This window comes from Natrix helvetica (genome assembly GCF_964273705.1).
Source record: "Natrix helvetica genome assembly, chromosome: W".
NCBI classification, from domain to species: domain Eukaryota; kingdom Metazoa; phylum Chordata; class Lepidosauria; order Squamata; family Natricidae; genus Natrix; species Natrix helvetica.
In genome coordinates, this window is record NC_138555.1 from 67,444,851 (window position 1) to 67,464,917 (window position 20,067).

A 20,067-nucleotide genomic window follows, 5' to 3' on the forward strand; every position below is an offset into this window, starting at 1 on the left:
TAACCATGTCCAGTCTGGATTTTTTTTACATGATCCGTCTGCAAAGGCTTATTCATGGTTACCTTCACCAGCCTTCATTTCTCTGGGGGTAATAAAATTTCCATCAGACTTTGTATGTCAGCCCAAGCAGACTGGTGAGTTCAGAAAAATGGATGCAAAAAGGACATGCATCTCATCTGGATTTTCTCTATAAGCAGGAATTTGATTTTTCCAATTATATAAATCAGCCATTGAGAATGGAGCATATATCCACACCTTACATAGCTCCCCCTCAGTTTCTGGCAATAAAATTCCCTTAGGGGCAATTTGAGTTTTTATCTCAACTGCTCCCTTGGACCAGGTTTGTGGTCCACTTGATCTGTCCATTCGATAACCTTTTTGGTTTTCTTTCTCCTGGCCCCACCTAATGGGATCGTTTGTTCTTTCTAACCAATATCTGATTCAACCTTTTGTCTCCTTGGGTCTTCTACTTCTTCAGTGTCAACAATTTCATGTACACAGATACACAGGTGGAGGGCACTGATGTCAGAGACTCTCTCTTTTCTTTCTTTTTAACAAAACAAAAAAACACTTAAACACATCATCAATAACAACCATGCAAGTTAAAATAGCACAGAAACTAAATGTTTCGTTGAGACTCTTTTTCTTTTTCTTTCCTCCTTGAGGCTTGTACAATGGGGGTGAGGATAATTTCTCTGCCAGAGACTTTTCTAAAACTTTCTCAGAGTTTTTTTCAACATGCATTGGAGAGGCGTTTGCACGATATTCTAATTTTTCGAGTTTCACCTGTATATAGAGTCAGCAATAGTGGTGACTATCTGTAGCTCCGGTGTAGGATGAGTGTGAAGGTTTGTTCTCCAAGCTTGTGGGTTTGTTACCAGGCTGGGTAATCTTAACATATTGGTAACATAGTTTACCAGGCTAGGTAACATATATAGCAGTGTTGATGAACCTTTTTGGCACTGAGTGCCGAAAGGGGATCGCGTGTGCGTCCCGGAAACCAGAAGAGTAGGCGCCTGGTGCATATGCAGGTGCCGGGAAGATGATCTTCCAGTTTCTGGCATGCCCATGCACTCCAGAAACTGGAAGACCAGGTGGCCGATGTTCATGCGCATGCTGGAAACTGGAAGATCGTCTTCTTGGCACGTGCATGCGCACTGGGCGGCTGCACTTACAGTTTCCAGCACTGCTGCGCACGTGAAGACCAGCTGGCTGGCACACCGGAACCCAGAAGAGCAATGGGCGACAGCTCACGTGCCTGGAGAGATGGCTCTGTGTGCCATTTCTGGCATTTGTGCCATAGGTTCGCCATCACGGATATATAGAGTCAATTTTGCCATTGCATATTCTCCATTTTTAGTTTCCAGTCTATTATTGTAGGCAGAATTTTTCTTTTCCAATGTTGTGCCAATTTTTTTGTTGCAGCTGTCAGCATATATCTTAGTAAATTGTGACATTTTTCATTTACAGTTGCAAGAAAAAGTATGTGAACCCCTTGGGATTACGTGGAGTTTTGCATGAATTGGTCATAAAATGTGCTCTGAACGTCATCTAAATCACAGCAATAGAAAAACACAGTCTGCTGAAAATAATGCTACACAAACATTAGATGTTGCCATGGTTTAATTGAACATAACATGTAAACATTCACAGTGCAGGGAGGAAAAAGTATGTGAACTGTTGGACTTAATAACTGGTTGACCCTCCTTTGGCAGCAATAACCTCAACCAAACGTTTCCTGTAGTTGCAGATCAGACCTGCACAACGATCTGGAGTAATTTTGGACCACTCCTCTTCACAAAACTGTTTCAGTGTAGCAATATTCTTGGGATATCTGGTGTGAATCGCTCTCTTAAGGTCATGCCACAGCATTTCAATCGGGTTGAGGTCAGGACTCTGACTGGGCCATTCCAGAAGGCTTATTCTGTGCTGTTGAAGCCATTTTTTTGTTGAATAACTTGTATTCTTTGGGTCATTGTCCTGTTGCATCACCCATCCTCTGCGGAGCTTCAGTTGGCGGACAGATGGTCTTATGTTTTCCTGCAAAATGTCTTGATAAACTCTGGAATTAATTTTCCCATCAATGACAACAATCCATCCAGGCCCTGAGGCAGCAAAGCAGCCCCAAACCATGATGCTCTCTCCGCCATGTTTTACAGTGGAAAACATAGAAGAGTAATAACTACAGGCATGCTAATTTTGTGTATTGAGAATAAACATTATTATAAGAGACTTTCTTTCAGGCAATGGAACATGCAAATGGAATGGAGCTGGATGGTAGAAGAATCCGGGTGGATTACTCTATCACAAAGAGAGCACACACACCCACACCTGGCATCTATATGGGCAGGCCAACTCAGTAAGATATTCTTTTTATTTCAAGATTGTCTTAGCCCTATTATTATGAGAAATGCATTTGCCATGGAACTTCAAGTGAAGTGTTCAGTTCCTTTAGACATGTTCTAGTCTAATGACTGCTTTATTTCACTGTATTCTTTCCATAAATATATTCATTAGCTGGTATTTTAAGTGAGACCTTGGAGCCCAATGAATAGGACTGTAAACACACACAGAGACAGAGAGAGGGGGGGGGAGAGAAAGAGAGAGAGAGAGAATTAGTTGACCAACGGGGTCTGCAGCATGCCCCTTCTGCCAGAACAAGTGGGGTGGGCCAATCCCATTGGGGTGAGATAATTCATCAAGCGTATGCATCCTAGATAACCCAAAGGTGCTTTTTGAAGTGGCAACTGGACTTCCTGGTTTTTCTTTGAAGACATTTTGTTTCTCATCCAAGAAGCTTCTTCAGCTGACTGGATGGTGGGGAATGGAAGGATTTATACTCCTTTCAGAGAGCTGGTCATTTGCATTCTTTTAGTGGGTTGTTAAGGACACCTGGAGGTTTATCTGTGTCATCAGGGTCACCTGAGCGTTGCAAATGGGTGTTGGTCCTTTTGGAACTGTTGAAAGGACTGTGTTGGAGATAAATGATGTCGTATCCCTCCCCCACTCCTGAGAGAGGGCTGGTCTCTGAGGTGGGGTGTGGGAGGAGTCACTGGAAGGGTATTGTTACGGCCCAATTGCCTGGAGACTGAGGTAGATCTGAGGACACACCCTCTGTTCCTCCTGGTGACTCCCCAGATTAACCTCAGTCTTCGGCCTAACGGGAGCTATTCAGTGACTCTCCAGGAATTTTTTTGTTTTCAGTTATTTTTTTTTCTAGAATTTTTTTGCTTTAAAACAGGATTTGTTTTACCACCTTTTACCTTCTGCTCTTCTGCCTCTTTTTCGCGCCATTTTTCTGGCTGCCTAAACACGAGCTGCGCTCGTTGCAGCCTCCCAGGCCCCGAACTGCCGGGTCCCGGCGGAGGTGGGGGCATCGGAACTTCGCAAACGCTGCCTGAGGAGAAGAAGGCTTGGAGGATCCCGGCAACATCACAGGCAGCGAGAAGAGGAAGGAGCGGCTCAATCAGAACTGGACCGTGTGATCGGCGGTCGCCATCTTGGGAGCCAGAGCGCATGCGCAGAGCACCAGGAAACTGAAAATCAGTCTCCGCAGCTCTCCACGACGCACAGGACGTCGGGCCTGAGCTCCTCCGGCCATCGGGGAGGGCCATCGCAGGCGGCGCAGACCCAGTTCCTTGGCCCGCAGGTTGGCGGGGCATCAGGAAGAGCGCGGATCCGAAGGAGCACCGGATCCGTGGACTGCAAGAGAGGAGGCAGAGAGAGAGAGAGAGTCGCAGAAGGGATTCACGTGAGTACTGCGATGGCAGATTCCACTAGGAGCAAGGGAGCGGTGGCTCCCAGCTCTCCTAGGGGCCCAGACCCAGGCGAGGGAGGCTCTAGGCAGGGAGGCCCGAGGCCCAGGAGGGAACCACTTCCTAGGAAGTGTTCCTCCAAGTCTTCCAGGAGGGAGAGGCATAGGCAGGAGTCCCCTGTTCCCAGGATGACCAGTAGGAGTACTAGGGACTGCATCAGTCCCTCCCCAGCTAGATCACACTCTCCCCACAGGCCACCTAGTTTAGTGGAGGAACCTGGCTACCCAGGTCCAGGGAGACACTCGAAGGAGGGCAGCCCCTTGTCCCCCCCCTCTGTCCCTTTCACCCTCTCCAAGAGCAAGGGGGGATCCCTTTGGCCGTAGGGCAGTGAGTTCCTCCAGGCAGCACCTGGCCCCTCAGTCCTCTGAACCCAGAGACAACAGGGAGCCTCCCAGCCTCTCTTCTGCCTACCCAGAGCTCCCTGAGAGTTTTCAATCCGTCTTAACCAGAGCCATTGCAGAGGGCATCGCCTCGGGCATGCAATTTCAGTCCCAGGCATCTAGGCCCAGGCATCTAGGCCCGGGACCATCCAGCCATTTCAGAGGCTCCAGGGCCCAGGGACTCCAGAGCCCCCTCCCCCTCCACTGCCAGCGAAGGATCTGAATTGGAGGGGGGAGGAGCAAAAGGAGTTGGGGTTCTCAGAGGATGAGGAACCCTCAGCTACGGAGACCCCCACTATGGCAGGACTGTTACCACCTGCGTCATTCAGCTCTCTTCTGCGTAAGGCCACAGCCATAGCAGACCTAGACCCCCCTCCGGCTTCCAGCCAGAACCCCACCCCTAGCACCAGTGGGGGAAAAGAAAAAAAGAAGCAGGGCCCCTTCCACAGGACCCAAGCAGAAAAGGAGGAGATCCCCACTCCAGACCTTTTCATGGAGGTTCTCAAATCCCAGTGGGCTAAGCCAGGCTCCTTTCCTACCCAAGGGAGTAACGAGCGCAGGTTTTATAACCTTAACACATCTTTCACCCAAGTCTTGCAGGTTCCTTCCGTGGACGCCCCTGTGGCAGCCTTGGCCTCTGCCTCCACCGTGGTAACAGGAGATATCTCCACCTGCCTGAAGGCAGAGGACAGGAGAGCTGAGCTGGTCATGCGTAGGACCTTCCAGGCTGTCTCATGGGCGATCAAGGTGGCGGCGGCCACATCCTTTTTCAACAGGTCCACCATCTTATGGCTGGAACAAATCTGGGACAGGACACCAGCTTCAGACGTAAGGCTGCAGCAGGACATTGCAAAGTTAATGGCGGCAACCCAGTTCTCGGCGGACGCTACCCTGGATGTGGTAAAGTATTCCTCCAGGGCCTTGTCGTCCTCAGTGGCGTCTAGGCGTCTCCTATGGCTTCATCATTGGCAGGCCGAGTTCCGGGCAAAGTGGCCCCTGGCGGAGGCGGAGTATGCAGACGACAAGCTCTTCGGAACCGCCTTGGACCCCATCCTCGTGGAGGATAAAAACAAAAAGAAGGTCTTCCCGTCCACCAGCAGACGTGCAGACCACCGGGCGGCACCGTACGCCAGGAGAGCCTCCTACCGACCTCCGGAGCAGGACACCCAGTCTCAAAGGTACTCTGCTCCCAGGTTCTCAAGACAGGAGGACAGGCAGTTCTCCAGGGACAGGTATAGACCCCCAGCAGGCCGGCAAACGGCCCTTTCTAGGGGGGGGGGGCGGCCGTCCCTTCCGCAGGGGCAAGTGATTCTAGAGCGAATCACCCCATCAGCGGTCGCCTCCTCTTCTTCGCAGACCGCTGGGAGGGCATCACCTCAGATGCCTGGGTCCTCCAGACCATCAGATCGGGACTTCACCTGGAGTTCTGGTCTCTTCCCCCCAGTAGATTCTGCACCTTTCCCTCCTCCAAGAACCCGGTCAAGCGCGCACTCATGCGTGAGGCCATTCTCCACCTGCTGGCAATTAGTGCCATCGAGCCTGTTCCGGAGGAGGAGAAGGGGTTAAGATTCTATTCCAACCTCTTCCTAGTCCCTAAGAGCTCGGGGGGGGGGGGGGGGGTGGAGGGCCATCTAGACCTCAAACTCCTGAATTCTAGGATTGTCTACCAGAAATTTAAGATGGCTTCCCTCAAGTCCATCTTAGATGGGGTCAGGCAAGGGGACTTCCTGGCCTCCATCGACCTTACGGAGGCCTACCTCCACATTACGATCGCCCCGGAACACCGCAAGTTGCTCAGGTTCTCCTACCGGGGCTCAAATTACCAGTACAGAGCCCTCCCATTCGGGCTGGCCTCTGCCCCCAGAACCTTCACCAAGGTTTTGGCCGCAGCTGCAGCCCACCTCCGGTCCTTCCCAATTCGACTTTACTGCTACCTCGATGACATCCTAGTCTTAGCCCCCTCGGCTTCCCGCGCAGAGAGTGACCTCAGTACCACCATTAGTACCTTGTCTTCCCTGGGGTTCTCGATTAACTTCGAGAAGAGCCACCTGACCCCCTCCACTAGGCTCCAGCACCTGGGCACCATCATTGATTCAGTGGAGGGCAGGCTCTTTCTATCTCAGGAGCGCAGGGACAGCCTCATGGAATTGGTTCAGGAGATTCGCAGGCTTCGATCTGTTCCCGTAGCTCTTCTATCCAGGCTCCTCGGGAAGTTCATATCCTGCATCGGGATCGTCCCCTGGGCTCGCCTTCACACCAGAGACCTACAGTGGTTCCTTCTACCTCACCAGAGGAACGGGACATCCGACGCAAACTTCAAGATCCTAGTGACCCCTCAGGTACTGCTCTCCCTTCGCTGGTGGAGGTCCCCGTCCCTGGCCAAGGGGTCTCTTTTCAGGGAACCGGACAGGCTGGTCCTCACCATGGATGCAAGTCTGTTCGGCTGGGGGGCTCACCTGCAGTGCCAGTTGGCCCAGGGACGGTGGAGACCGTCGGACCTGCGGAGGAACATCAACTGGCTAGAGCTCAGAGCACTCCACCTAGCCCTTTGCAGGTTCAAACAGACAGTCACCGGGAATCACATCTTGGTCCTCACGGACAACGTGGCAGCAAAGGCCCACGTCAACAAACAGGGAGGCACACATTCAAGGCCCTACAGGACGAGGCAAAGCGCCTGGGGTTCTGGGCGGAGCGGAATCTCCTATCGATCCGAGCGGAGCACATCTCCGGAGTAGAGAATCAACAGGCAGACTGGCTCAGCAGGGAGACGGTAGACCACGGGGAGTGGCAACTCCATCCCAGCATCTTCACACAGATCTGTCAGAGGTTCGGCCATCCAACGGTGGACCTCTTCGCCTCCCCGTCGAACGCTCAGGTTCCGAGATTCATATCCCGGTTCCCAACCAGGGGGGCGGTGGACTCCGATTTCCTACGCTACAGATGGCCAGCTGGCCTCCTGTACGCCTCCCCCCCTTCCCCTCATTCCCGGGGTCGTGCGAAGGCTAGTGATAGAGAGGGAAGAGATCATCCTAGTAGCCCCTCACTGGCCACGACGGCCCTGGTTCACGGACCTGGTGGAGCTGTCGGTCTGCCCTCCCTGGCGGATACCACAGGGCAAAGTGGAGCTACGCCAGGGGAGTCTGATCCACCCAGACCCGGAGTGGCTCAATCTGACCGCTTGGCCCTTGAGCGGGAACAATTGAGGGTGGCTCAGATTTCTTCCAAAGTTATCTCCACCATTGAGGCTTCCAGGAGAAGATCCACCACCCGCATCTACGACGCTACATGGACGGCCTTCGCCACCTGGTGCCAGACCAAGCAGGTAGAGCCTTCGACAGCCTCCATCCCACAGGTACTGGACTTCCTCCAAGAGGGACTGGATAAAGGTTTGGCTCATAACACTCTAAGCAGACAGGTATCTGCCTTAGCCACTATCCTATGGGGGGAGGGCTCCCAGTCCCTTGCCCAGATCCCAGTCATCAAGAGATTTCTCAGGGGAGCGGCCAACCTTCGGCCTCCGGTGATCCACCGGTTCCCCTCCTGGGACCTGCCCACGGTTCTCCAGGCCCTTCTGGAGCCGCCATTCGAACCTCTCAGGGAGGTCAGTCTTCAACTCCTTACCCTCAAGGTGATCTTCCTCGTGGCGATCACCTCAGCCAGAAGGGTGTCCGAGCTTAATGCTCTGTCCTCTAGAGCTGACCTCTGTACCTTCCACAACAACAGGGTCGTACTTGACCTGGCCTTCATGCCCAAGGTGAATTCCCCCTTCCACAGGGGTCAGGAGGTCATCCTCCCGGACTTCTGTCCACACCCTGCCACCGAGAGGGAGAAGTCCTGGCACCTCCTAGACGTGAGAAGGGCTCTGCGCATCTATATCAAGCGCACAGCCGCCTCCAGATGGTCAGAGGCCCTCTTTGTCTCTTTTCACCCCGTATCCAAGGGCGCCAAGGTCTCCCCTACCACCATTAGTAGGTAAATTAGGCTAGCCATATCTGAGGCCCGAGGCCTTCCCGTCCCACAGGGCATCACGGCTCACTCCACCAGGAGCGCCGCCACCTCAGCGGCCTGGGCCACCCAGGCCCCCATCAAGGACATCTGCAGGGCTGCCGCCTGGTCCTCTCCTACACCTTTCATCAGGCACTACCGGCTAGACACCTACGCCGAGGCATCCTTCGGGAGGAGGGTCCTTCAAGGGGTCCTGGACACTTGGGCTACTCAGGCCTAGTGATCCCTCCCATGGACATCTAGCTTTGGTATGTCCCATCCAGTGACTCCTTCCACACCCCACCTCGGAGACTGTCAGTTGGTCCTACCTGAACTGCATGTCTCGAGGGTGGTGTGGGAGCAGTCACTTCCCGCCCTTATGGTGCCAGCGCCGGGCCTGAGTAGGCAATACAGAATATCCTAGGCTCAGGAAGGGAAGCTGCCGTTGTTTCTCTGTCTCTTCCCTTCCAGGTTGTATTCTTCCGAACCATCGATTAATCTGGGGAGTCACCAGGAGGAACAGAGGGTGTGTCCTCAGATCTACCTCAGTCTCCAGGCAATTGGGCCATAACAATAGCCTTCCAGTGACTGCTCCCACACCACCCTCGAGACATGCAGTTCAGGTAGGACCAACTGACATTCAATTTGGACATAGTTGACCTCTTTGACCCCTCTTTCAAACCCGCAATCCCCTCAGTCCAAAATATGGACTATATTGTCTTCAAAAGAGTGGCCTGTGTCTTTTAAATGCAGATGGACTGCTGAATCTAGTCCTGATGTGTTTGTTCTCCTATGTTGTGCCAGTGTAAAGGCTTCTGTCTTGCTTAATGTGCACATTGAAGCTTACAGAAAACCCACTCACACAGATCTATATTTACATTTTGATTCCCACCACCCACTGGAGCACAAAATGGGAGTCATCAGAACCCCACACCACCGAGCTGAAGGCCTGCCTACCAGCAAAGATGGGAAAGAAATGTAAACACATCAAGGAAACCCTCAGGACATGTGGCTATCCCAAGTGAGCTTTCATCAAATCTCAAAAAAGACCCTACAGGAGCTCCTCTGTAACAGACAATGACTAGAACCATAAACGAAGCAACATTGTCATTCTGTATGTTGCAGGCATATCAGAAAAGCTCAGGAGGATCTTCAGCCAACATAATATACAGTACGTGCACACTTCAAACCCCAAAATACACTAAGGAAGAAGCTTGTCCACCCCAAGGATAAAACATCCAGACAAACTGAGCAACGTGGTATATGCAGTACAATGCAGTGAACCATGCGCAGATCTGTACATTGGGGAAACAAAACCACTTCATAAACCCACGGCACAACATAGGAGAACAAACACATCAGGACAAGATTCAGCAGTCCATCTGCATTCAAAAGACAAAGGCCACTTTTTTGAAGACAGTAAAGTCCACATTTTGGACAGAGAGGATCGTGGGTTTGAAAGAGGGGTCAAAGAGGTCAACTATGTCCAAATTGAACAGCTCTCTCTCAACAGAGGGGGAGGAATACGACATCATTTATCTCCAATCTACAACACAGTCCTTTCAAGTTCCAAGAAGGACCCACACCCATTTGCACCACTCCAGTGACCCTGATGACACAAAGAAACCTCCAGGTGACCTTAACAACCCACTAAAAGAATGCAAATGACCAGCTCTCTGCAAGGAGTATAAATCCTTCCATTCCCAACCATCCAGACAAAGCTGGAGAAGCGAAACGTCTTCAAAGAAAAAACAGTCCAGTTGCCTCTTGAAAAAAGCACCTTTGGGATTTCTGCTCTTATATTTCTCAATTTTTTTTAAAAAAAAGGATAGCCCACACTTCCTTATTTTAGCTTGCCTTAGCAGCCTTCTTCCTTGTTGTTTAACAAGAAATTCCCCAAATGGTGCAGATCTTCAAAAAGGAATAACAAGCTGTGATTAAAGAGAGCCTCTTTTAGCTTAATAAAGATTAACAGTCCTTAAAAATGATTAAGAAATGAAAGGCACAACTTAACTGTCCTTTGAAAAATAAATTCCAAAATAGCTGCTTCTTCAAGGAACTGATTGCAGCCCTGCCCCTCCCCCACCAGCTGCTAGCATGCAGGCTACTTTGAAGCACAGCTCCTGAAGCTACTTGCAGACCTTTTGCTATATTGGAGGATCTTGTGGAATGATTGTAGGTCTTTCCCTAACCCAGGAGAGTCATGCCACTTCGTTCTGTTGGTAAGTTGAAGAAGCTACATTCCAAGGAAAAAGCCCTCAGGGATCCTTCCCTGGGTGTGTCGTCAGTTGGCCATCGGACTGGAAGCCTTGATTACTATATTTGTTACCTGGCCCCATTCTTACAACTCTGGGTGGTATTCAACAGAAGAATAAAATTAAATGAATTGTAGAATAACAGTTATTGGGTCATTCCATGTCAAGTGGTGTGATTTCAGAAAAGTGCCCTGCTTGACCATCACGGATTTCAATGAAATTTTTTGTGAACATGCACACATGTCCCCAATGAACATTGGTAAAGTGTTATGTGTGCCGATGCAATACTTGTGGAGATATAGTCATTTGTTTGTCCTCATACTGCAGCCTTCTACAGTATGACTCTGAGGCTCCAGCAACTTTGAGACATACTATCTCTGGCAATATTTTGTTGAGAGAAACAAAACTTGGCCATCTTGTACAGCTTTTTGTGCTCTATTAAACAAAATAATAAAAATATTCTCATGAGCTATCTCCATCTAGATAATTTGGAGCAAAGTTGGATGAAAATATTGCGGCTTGAAAAAAGGTTAAAGTTTGGGTTTTTATATCTCTGGAAAGAAAGGTATGATAAACGTGAAACTTTGTGCATAATAACTAAGCAACACAAGGTTTTCTAATGTAAATTTTCATTCTCTTATTGCATTCCAATAGTTTAAAAATTGAGTGTAAAGTTGACCTTTTTTGTAAAAAGGCCAAAAATAGGGTATTTTCAGCCTGCTTTTACAAAAAAAGACCACCTGGAAAATCTGTTAAATCATTCTAATTAGAAAGAGCATCTTTCAGCTCCCTTAAAATAGTAGGGTTGGTTTTTCATCGCTGACGTATAAAGCCCTAAAAATAGGGACAAAGTTGAGGACATTGCTACGGCAACATCACATGCATTCTATTACTGTTTCATCTTGTTTGTTTTATATAGACATAATTGCTACTATTATATTGTGTTGGTCCATGGTGACATTGTTATTACCAGTTCAGGCACTTGAGCCAGCAACCCAATCGCCATAGGGGGTACGCCCGATAGCCGTGCACTAACAGCCATGGGTGGGTTTCTTGGTTCAGGATCCCAAGCCTGAAGTTTGGTTTCTTCCTCGAGGTTCCAAAGCCTTGTGTGGGTATCTTTCCAGTTCCCAAGCCAACAATTGGGCAGCTTATCCTAGGTTCACAAGCCTAAAGTGGGTATCTTACATGGTTCCCAAGCCAAAGTCCGTACTGTTCATATGTACTGCCCAATTCCAACGATCGCTTATTTATTATTGAATTTACATGCAATGTTCTTTGATGCTGCTTCTGGGAATTGATACTGTCGACCTGACAATGTAACTGAAGACGCTGGAAGCACGCAAATAAGATGTGGTTCTGTTGGAACCCAACAAACATCTTGTCTTTCGGGCCAATAAAATGAATGAACAGGGCCTCGCAGATGCATAAATGTTACCAACGCATCGTTAGGTTCCAAAGGGTTAAGGAAAATAGCCAAACACAGATACGGTTTGAAAATGCAGTTTATCTCCTCCGGCACGAACTGACCAACAAAGCACTAAGGCAATGAATAAATTGTCAGAGCTGACATCTGGTGCTCCCCACCACTTTTTATACTTTATTTGGTATTTAAGCTAAACCCCACCCCTGCGCACGCGCACCCATCACCTTGTGGCCCAGAGTGAAAACCACCCGGCAATCAGTCATGGATTGTTCTCAGTCAGTTATCAGTTATGGAGTGTTCTCAGTGGAACCCACTCGGCAGTCAGTTATGGAGAGTTCTCAGCTGGATTGCTTGTGGAGGAGGGAGATCCCCAGCTGGTAAGCACGATTCCTGGCAGCTCCCACAGCTTTCCCCGCCCGAATGGCAGTTCCGGGCCTGTGGGCTTGCCAGAGCTGACAATCATTTTGTTCAATCAAAATTTCTACGACGTTGCCTACCCACCATTTTTTGTCATAAATGCAATCAACATAACAACTGGGAAATATGTCGGCCAATTTTAAATTTGGATTGACGGTATTGGACATTTTGACCACAAAGTTAATTGTGTCATTTGAAACTTTGTTGACAAAAATCGAATTTGAATCAACTGTCACAAACTGGTGATGATCTCTTGTACCAGCTATTGTCTTGCTAACTATCTTTCTTGCAGTATCTTGCTTTCTTCAATTTCTTCCTTCGGAACGTATATTTAATTCTGTGAATGTTTCTGTCGCAAAAGTTGAACAGATCTGTTGGCATCAGTATTTGATGGTCGCTGGAGGCTGGCTCGAGCAGCCAAATGTTTAGTTGTGCTGCCAACTTCGTCACATGGTGATTTGCCATGACTCGTGCTGGAAAAATTCCATTCAGCCTCAATTTCAAAATCATGTTTGTGATTGCACAGATTTAACCATGCGTTCTAAAACAGCAAATGTTTTTGCTGTCACTGATATCGACCAACTCTTTGGGGCCAAAGTCAATAATTGAACTTTAGTCGATATTGGATATTTTAATTTTTGTTTTCATGTCTTCGATTAGGTCAGCGTAATCCGGCATGACTGGCATTCCTTAGCAGCAGACTCGCTAGTTTGCCCAATATCTTCAGCTGCTACTCCAGCGGCTAATGTTATTTTGTCTGCTACCACTTTCTGCACACGTTCAATTTTTCGTTTCACATAGCCAGTTTTATCCCTACTTCTCAACTTCTGAATTTTTAATGGAGAAGTCCCTAAATTGGTCAAACGTCGGTTATCAGTGTCCGAAATGTCCATATCGTAATTATCCAACGATGAAGAGTCTGCCGTGCTTTGGACCATGGAAATGTATTTGGCTTTACACTTGGAACAAATCTTTTGACCCGGCTTCACATTTGTTTTCACCACTTTTGTTAAATCATTGGACATGCCTAGAACGACTTTCAATAGTGCATGTTTAGCTACGTGATTTTCTTTGTCAAATGGGTTGTAGCACGACTTTTGCTTCATGTCGTACTTTTTCAGATACATCACTTTGTGATGCATGCAGATTTGGTCATCATCTGTGCACTCAACCTCCGATCGCCGAGTAATGAGTATTTTTTCTTCGGTGGACAAACTGCACATAATGCAGCCCAGTTTCGTTAGAATAAAATGAACCATGGTGACAAGTTGACGAAATTTTTTCTCCAACAACACATTTGGGCAAAGTAGGATTGCTAGCTGAGTTGTCGACATCCATTTCACATATTATGGAAATTCGCAATAATATAAAGTGTATTACTGCAAAATCTAAAGCACAGAAGTTATATAAGATTCTAATGTTATGACAGAAATATGACAACTACACCTATACAGTTCAGAATTCTATAGCCGCAACATGCTAACGTGTGGCATCACTAAAGTACTTACAGCACATTTAACCACTGTCATTAGTGTAGAAGCACCGCTAGTACACTAACAGATTCATGTAGCATGCAAAACATTAATTACACACTTAGTCCAGCATAAATGAAATGACAATGGCACAATATAAAAGAATGCATGTTGACGTACATGACGTTGCCATAGCAATGTCCTCAACTTTGTCCCTATTTGTCCCGATGTTCTTTCTAATGAGAATGATTTAACAGAGTTTCCAGAAGGTCTTTTTTAAAAAGCGGGCTGAAAATACCCTATTTTTGACGTTTTTACAAAAAATGTCAACTTTACACTCAATTTGTAAACTATTGGAAAGCAGTAAGAGAATGAAAATTTACATTAGAAAACCTTGTGTTGCTTAGTTATTACGCACAAAGATTCATGTTTGTCATACCTTTCCTTCCAGAGATACAAAAACCCAAACTTTAACCTTTTTTCAAGCAGCAATATTTTCATCCAACTTTGCTCCAAATTATCTAGATGGAGATAGCTCATGAGAATATTTTTATTATTTTGTTTAATAGAGCACAAAAAGCTGTACAAGATGGCCAAGTTTTGTTTCTCTCAACAAAATATTGCCAGAGATAGTATGTCTCAAAGTTGCTGGAGCCTCAGAGTCATACTGTAGAAGGCTGCAGTATGGGGACAAACAAATGACTATATCTCCACAAGTATTGCATCGGCACACATAACACTTTACCAATGTTCATTGGGGACATGTGTGCATGTTCACAAAAAATTTCATCGAAATCTGTGATGGTTGAGCAGGGAACCTCAGACAACTTGACATGGAATGACCCATATTACAGACATGTATACATAGAGAGGAATGACCACGTACCAGTCAACTGGAGTAGAAATGTTGCTAGAAAAGGAAGGCTTTCAGTGATCTTCCTGAAGTACATTCATTTTTTTCCTCTGAGCTCAGAATAAGACTCAGGAGCACATTTTGTAAATGATTTTGGATATCTGATGCCAGTTTTAATAGCTGCTTGAAATTAGGTCAGTTGTGACTCTCATCAGTTCCTTCATTGAGAGACTTTGTAGTATACACTGTGTGTTGTCTTGCTCCTTGATCTTAAATAAATGCATAGCTTTCTGCATAACTTACCTGGTCTCTTTTTGTTATAAAAGCGGTGCAGGTGGAGGAACTGGCCGTCGCCGTGATTCTTATTATGACAGGGGATACGACAGAGGATATGACAGATATGAAGAATATGATTATCGCTACAGGTACATACTCAGATATAGAAGTTGTGGAGAGCTTCAATACAAGCAATAAATTGATACACAAAGTGTTTTTTGAAAGTTTGTGAACTCTTGAATGTTCAATATTTCTGCATAAACATGAAAGACATCTGTTCTCTACACAGGTCCTAAAACTAGATAAAGAGAACCAAATTACATAACTTAGTCAAAAGTATACTTGTTCATTAATTTATTAATTAAAAGTGCCATGGTGGCGCAGTGTGGTGAATGCAGTACTATAGGCTACTTCTGCAGGCTGCCTGCAATTTGGCAGTTCGAATATCACCAGGCTCAGATCTCCCAGAGTATTACATGCATAGCTCTTGGTGTGATATTGGTTGGTTGGCCCCTGCTAGGGAGGGTAACAGTAGTGTTCAATCGCCTCCATTTCTACACAATCGCCCTGACAGTGCATTGGTGAAGTCCAAACTAGTTTTGTAAGCTTTTCCAGCCTAGTAAGCATTAATAACTCTGTTTCAGAAATCTCCTTTGTTAGCTAGGATACACTTCCATATTCCTCCCATAATCACACCTGATTATCATTCTATTGATTGAAATCCCTGATTCTAATTTCCCCTTTAAATGAACTGATAAAACCCTACAAGTTCTCATACTTTTGATACACACAAATATGTACATTAGATCATTCTCAATTATCTGGCTTTAGGGCTTGTGTAGAGAACCAATCATGTTTTAGGTCATTTTTATGCAGAAATACTGATAATTCAGAAGGGTTTACAACTCATAACACTGCTATATTACCGTATTTTTCGGAGTATAAGACGCACCTTTTTTCCTCAAAAAAGAGACTGAAAATCTGGGTGCGTCTTATACACTGAATACAGCATTTTTTGCCTCCTGAAGCCCCGCCCCCTTCACCAAAATGGCGGTGCATACCCTTATGGAGGCTTTCAAAGAGCTCCTGGGGGCTGGGGAGGGCAGAAATGAGCAACAAATGGGCCGTTTCCCCACCCAGCCCCCAGCAGCACTCTATAAGCCTCCATAAGGCTATGCGTGCATTTTTTTGACAAAAAGCGGGCCTGTTCTCCTGTGCGCTGCTTGGGGAATCCAAGCATGGGTTAACTTTGTCCATTAGCCTAGAGACTGAGTTATGTAAATTAGATGACCACGCCTCCTCTGCCTGGAAGATCCAGTTTTTTAACTCAGTCCAGCCTGAAGAGACGCAATTCTAATCTCTCTAGACTAATTGACAAAGGTAACTAAAAATTTGGATTCCTCCAAGCCTGGATTTACTCTTAGATCCCTTGGAAATAGAACGGAGCGTGTATTCAGCAGCCCAGCACAAGACGCTCGCCGTTTGATCTTACCGGCAAAGTTCGCACAGCAAGAAAACGCTGTTAACTCCTCCGGCTGTAATAGAGGCTGGTTCGCCGCCTCTTTAGCCGCATTGCCACGCCCAGGGGTCGGTTCGCCGCTCCGTGCCGCGCCTTTACGGGAGCGATCCACTTTGCGAAGTGAGATCTTTCTCCCGAGCCCGTTGCCATCGTTGCCTGGTGAATTTCGCTGCTCTCCGCTTCTGTTTACAGAGCGCTGCAGTCAAGCCGCATATTTAAAAGTCCCGCCTAAATAGCGGGCGCCATTTTGTTTGCCTTCTTCGCGCGCTTTTACAGGGGGAAAGGAAGGCGGAGCCTCCTTTCCCGCCTAATAAGCGACGCTGCGTCAACGGCTCTCTCCCATTTCTCTCACTTGCCTGGTTCGCTCGGCTAGAGATAGATCATTGCAGCTGCTTCTCAGTACTACTACTTGCCTTCGCTAAGGTTTTTTGTGAGGAGATTGAGCCTTTCATTTCATTCGGCTTTAGTATGGCAAAATCCACTAATTCGGGAGGTATTGTAAACACCACCAATGTGGCCCGATCTGAATCCGAGATGGATGTTCCCTCCAGGGTGGGTAGAGCCACAACCAGGGCCTCCACCCATGCTTCCCGGGCCTCATCTGCGGCCCCGGACAGGGCCTATAGGCGCAGGGACAGACCTAGGACAACAGGGGCCCTCAGGGGCCTACCTCGCGCTCCCCCCCGCATTCGCCTGGCAATCGGGGCTGGTCTCCGGACCTCCCCTTACCACAGGCCCTGGCATCTGAGGAGGGGGAATTGGGGGGCCATTCTCCCCCGATTTTACCAGAAGAGGGCATGGCTTCGGCCCAATCCAGCGCTGGGCCTTCTGCAACCTTTACACCCACGGCTGCAGGCCTCAGGCCTGCGGAGGGCCAGGAACTGGGCCTTCCCCCAGATCTTTACCGTATGATTTCTGATGCCATCTCAAAAGGTGTGGATGCAGAGTTGCATCGTAGAACCAACACCCCCAGGGTTCCAATAGCACCTAGGGATTTTTCTACTTCCCAGGCCCAACCCTCCTCGCCCTTACCCTCCGACTACAGTGAGGAATCGGCCTTGGTGGAGGAGGGCGAGGTGTTGGATATTGAATTATCCGATGATGAGGGCATACCATTGGACCAACCTTCCTCAGGGTTATTTCGCCCAACCTTGTTTAAATCTTTATTATTTAAGGCCAAGGCTACCACTAACATGGGTGGCCCCACCACCCAGGATAGTACAGCTGTGGGATTGGATGCCACTGAGCGCCTGTTCGCAGAACAGGTCTCGGAACAGGAAGTCATTCCCTTTCCCAAACTCTTTAGCGACGTTATTCAGAAGCAGTGGGCGCAACCTACGGCTGTAGCCCCCCCTAGCAATGGGGACAAAAAATTATACATCTCCACCCCGGAATTGGAAAAGATCCTTCAATTTCCTTCCGTGGATGCGCCCTTCCCCAGCACTCATTCCTTCAGAGATTTCTGAGGGATTGAAAGCTGAGGACCGCAAGGCCGAAATGGTCATTCGTAAAACACATCAAGCCGCGGCCTGGGCCCTACGCGCCGCTTCTGCGGCGTCTTCAACCGAACATCTTTGGTCTGGCTCAGGCAGTTGCAGGCTACGCTTGCCCCTGAAGACATGAGACTGCACCAGGACGTCACAAAATTAATGGCGGCCCTGGAATTTTCAGCAGATGCCACTCTCAATGCGGCCAAATTTGCATCCCGAGCCGTAGTTACTAATGTAGCATCTCGTCGCCTACTATGGCTTCGTCATTGGCAGGCGGACGTACGTTCGAAGTGGCGCCTGGCTTCCACGCCCTTCAAGGGTGAGGCCCTGTTTGGTTCAGTCCTTGACCCTATCCTTATCGAGACTAGGGACAAGCGTAAGGTCCTCCCTTCCACTGCCAGACGCAATGACAGGAGACAGCAACCATATAATAGATGCCAAAGCTTCAGGGCAGGGGACTCCGGTTTTACGACCACTCCATATGTTCCCCAGTATAACAGGAATTTTAACCAATCTCAGGATAGGAGCCAGGACCGTTTCGGATCTAGGGATAGAGGCCGCCAGCAGTCCCAACCACAGGCTCAGACCAGGCGGCCATTTCGTGGGGGCGGCAACCGGTCCTTTCGGAGGTACCGGTGACTCCCACAGGGAAGGGGCCATAGGCGCTCGGCTTCTGGCCTACGCTCATCAATGGGCGGAGACCACATCCGACGCCTGGGCCCTTCAAGTAGTGAGGCAGGGCCTCATTCTGGAGTTTCTGTCCCTCCCCCCAAGACGCTTTATCCGTTGCCCTGTACCCAGGTGTCAGGAGAAAAGACGTCTCATGGACGCAGAAATACAACACCTCCTATCCATCGAGGCAATAGAACAGGTTCCAAAAGGGCAGGAGGGGCTAGGATTTTATTCCATCTTGTTTCTAGTCCCCAAAAGCTCAGGAGGATGGCGGGCCATCCTCGACTTGAAACGGCTCAATCTGTTCATAAAATACCAAAAATTCAAGATGCAATCCCTCAAGAGCATCTTAGCATCCATACGCCGGGGCGACCTGATGACATCGGTCGATATAAAGGAAGTGTACCTCCATGTCCCGATCCATCAGGCCCACATGAGGTTTCTACGTTTCCACTATGCAGGCCGCCATTTCCAATATCGGGCCCTGCCCTTCGGCCTATCATCGGCCCCTCGCACGTTTACCAAACTCCTCGCAGTTGTGGCGGCCTTGCTTCGTACAGTTCCCATACGGGTCAACTGTTATCTGGACGATATCCTGCTTCTTTCAACAACGCATGCCCAGGCGGTACAGGACCTGGAGGTCACGATGGACACTCTGCGATGCCACGGGTTTGTCCTGAACCTCGCCAAAAGCCACCTGCAACCAACCACGTCGTTGCTTCACCTGGGCACGATCATCAACTCCAGGACGTGCGAAGTGTTCCTGTCCCAGGACAGACGGCAGAGTATCCACGCTCTGGTGAGTCGCATATCATCTCAAAGACTCATACCTCTGGCCACTCTCTCCCAATTACTCGGGAAGATGATATCGTGCATCGATGTGGTCCCCTGGGCCCGATTCCACTCTCGCCCTCTCCAGTGGTTCCTGCTACCCTTCCAGAGAGCTCACACAAGTCACACCCAGACCAAGGTGCGCTTACCACCCAAGCCACTCCGGTCCCTCCGGTGGTGGACTTCCTCCAAACTCCTCAGGGGGAGTCCATTCAAGGAGCCAGACCGCATCCAGGTGACAACAGATGCCAGTCTTTATGGGTGGGGAGCTGATGTCTTGGATCGTGTAGCGCAGGGCCGATGGTCGAGCCAGGAACTCAACAACAGCATCAACTGGCTAGAGTTGCGGGCCATTCGGTTAGCCCTACTGGAATTCAGGGACATTATGTCACACAACCACATACTAGTGCTGACGGACAATGTGGCCTCCAAGGCCCACATAAATCGCCAGGGGGGCACCCGCTCCAAGGCCCTCATGATGGAGGCGGAGAGGTTACATCATTGGGCGGAAGCCAGACTACTGTCACTGAAGGCGGAGCACATTTCGGGCGACTCCAATACGCAGGCGGATTGGTTGAGCCGATCAACGGTCGACCAGGCAGAATGGCAGCTACACCCCACCCTCTTCCGGGAGCTAGCTCACCGATTCAGCACACCGGAGGTGGATCTTTTTGCCC

The 20,067-nt window shown here is 48.7% G+C and overlaps 1 protein-coding gene across 8 annotated transcripts in view; it reads left to right on the forward strand.

The window, feature by feature from the left end:
• LOC309400686 (transformer-2 protein homolog alpha-like) overlaps positions 1-20,067 on the forward strand; it is a 71,072-nt gene that overhangs the window by 42,055 nt on the left and 8,950 nt on the right. For 4 of the 8 annotated variants that reach the window (XM_081969291.1, XM_081969292.1, XM_081969294.1 and 1 more), the window contains exons 5-6: positions 2,244-2,359; positions 14,929-15,027. In XM_081969291.1, the coding sequence (XP_081825417.1) occupies positions 2,244-2,359; positions 14,929-15,027 (215 nt within the window). Of the gene's footprint in view, positions 1-2,243; positions 2,360-2,578; positions 5,428-5,452; positions 7,548-9,746; positions 9,813-14,928; positions 15,028-20,067 lie in introns of those variants that run through there. The other 4 variants (XM_081969290.1, XM_081969287.1, XM_081969288.1 and 1 more) reach the window with 4 other exon arrangements.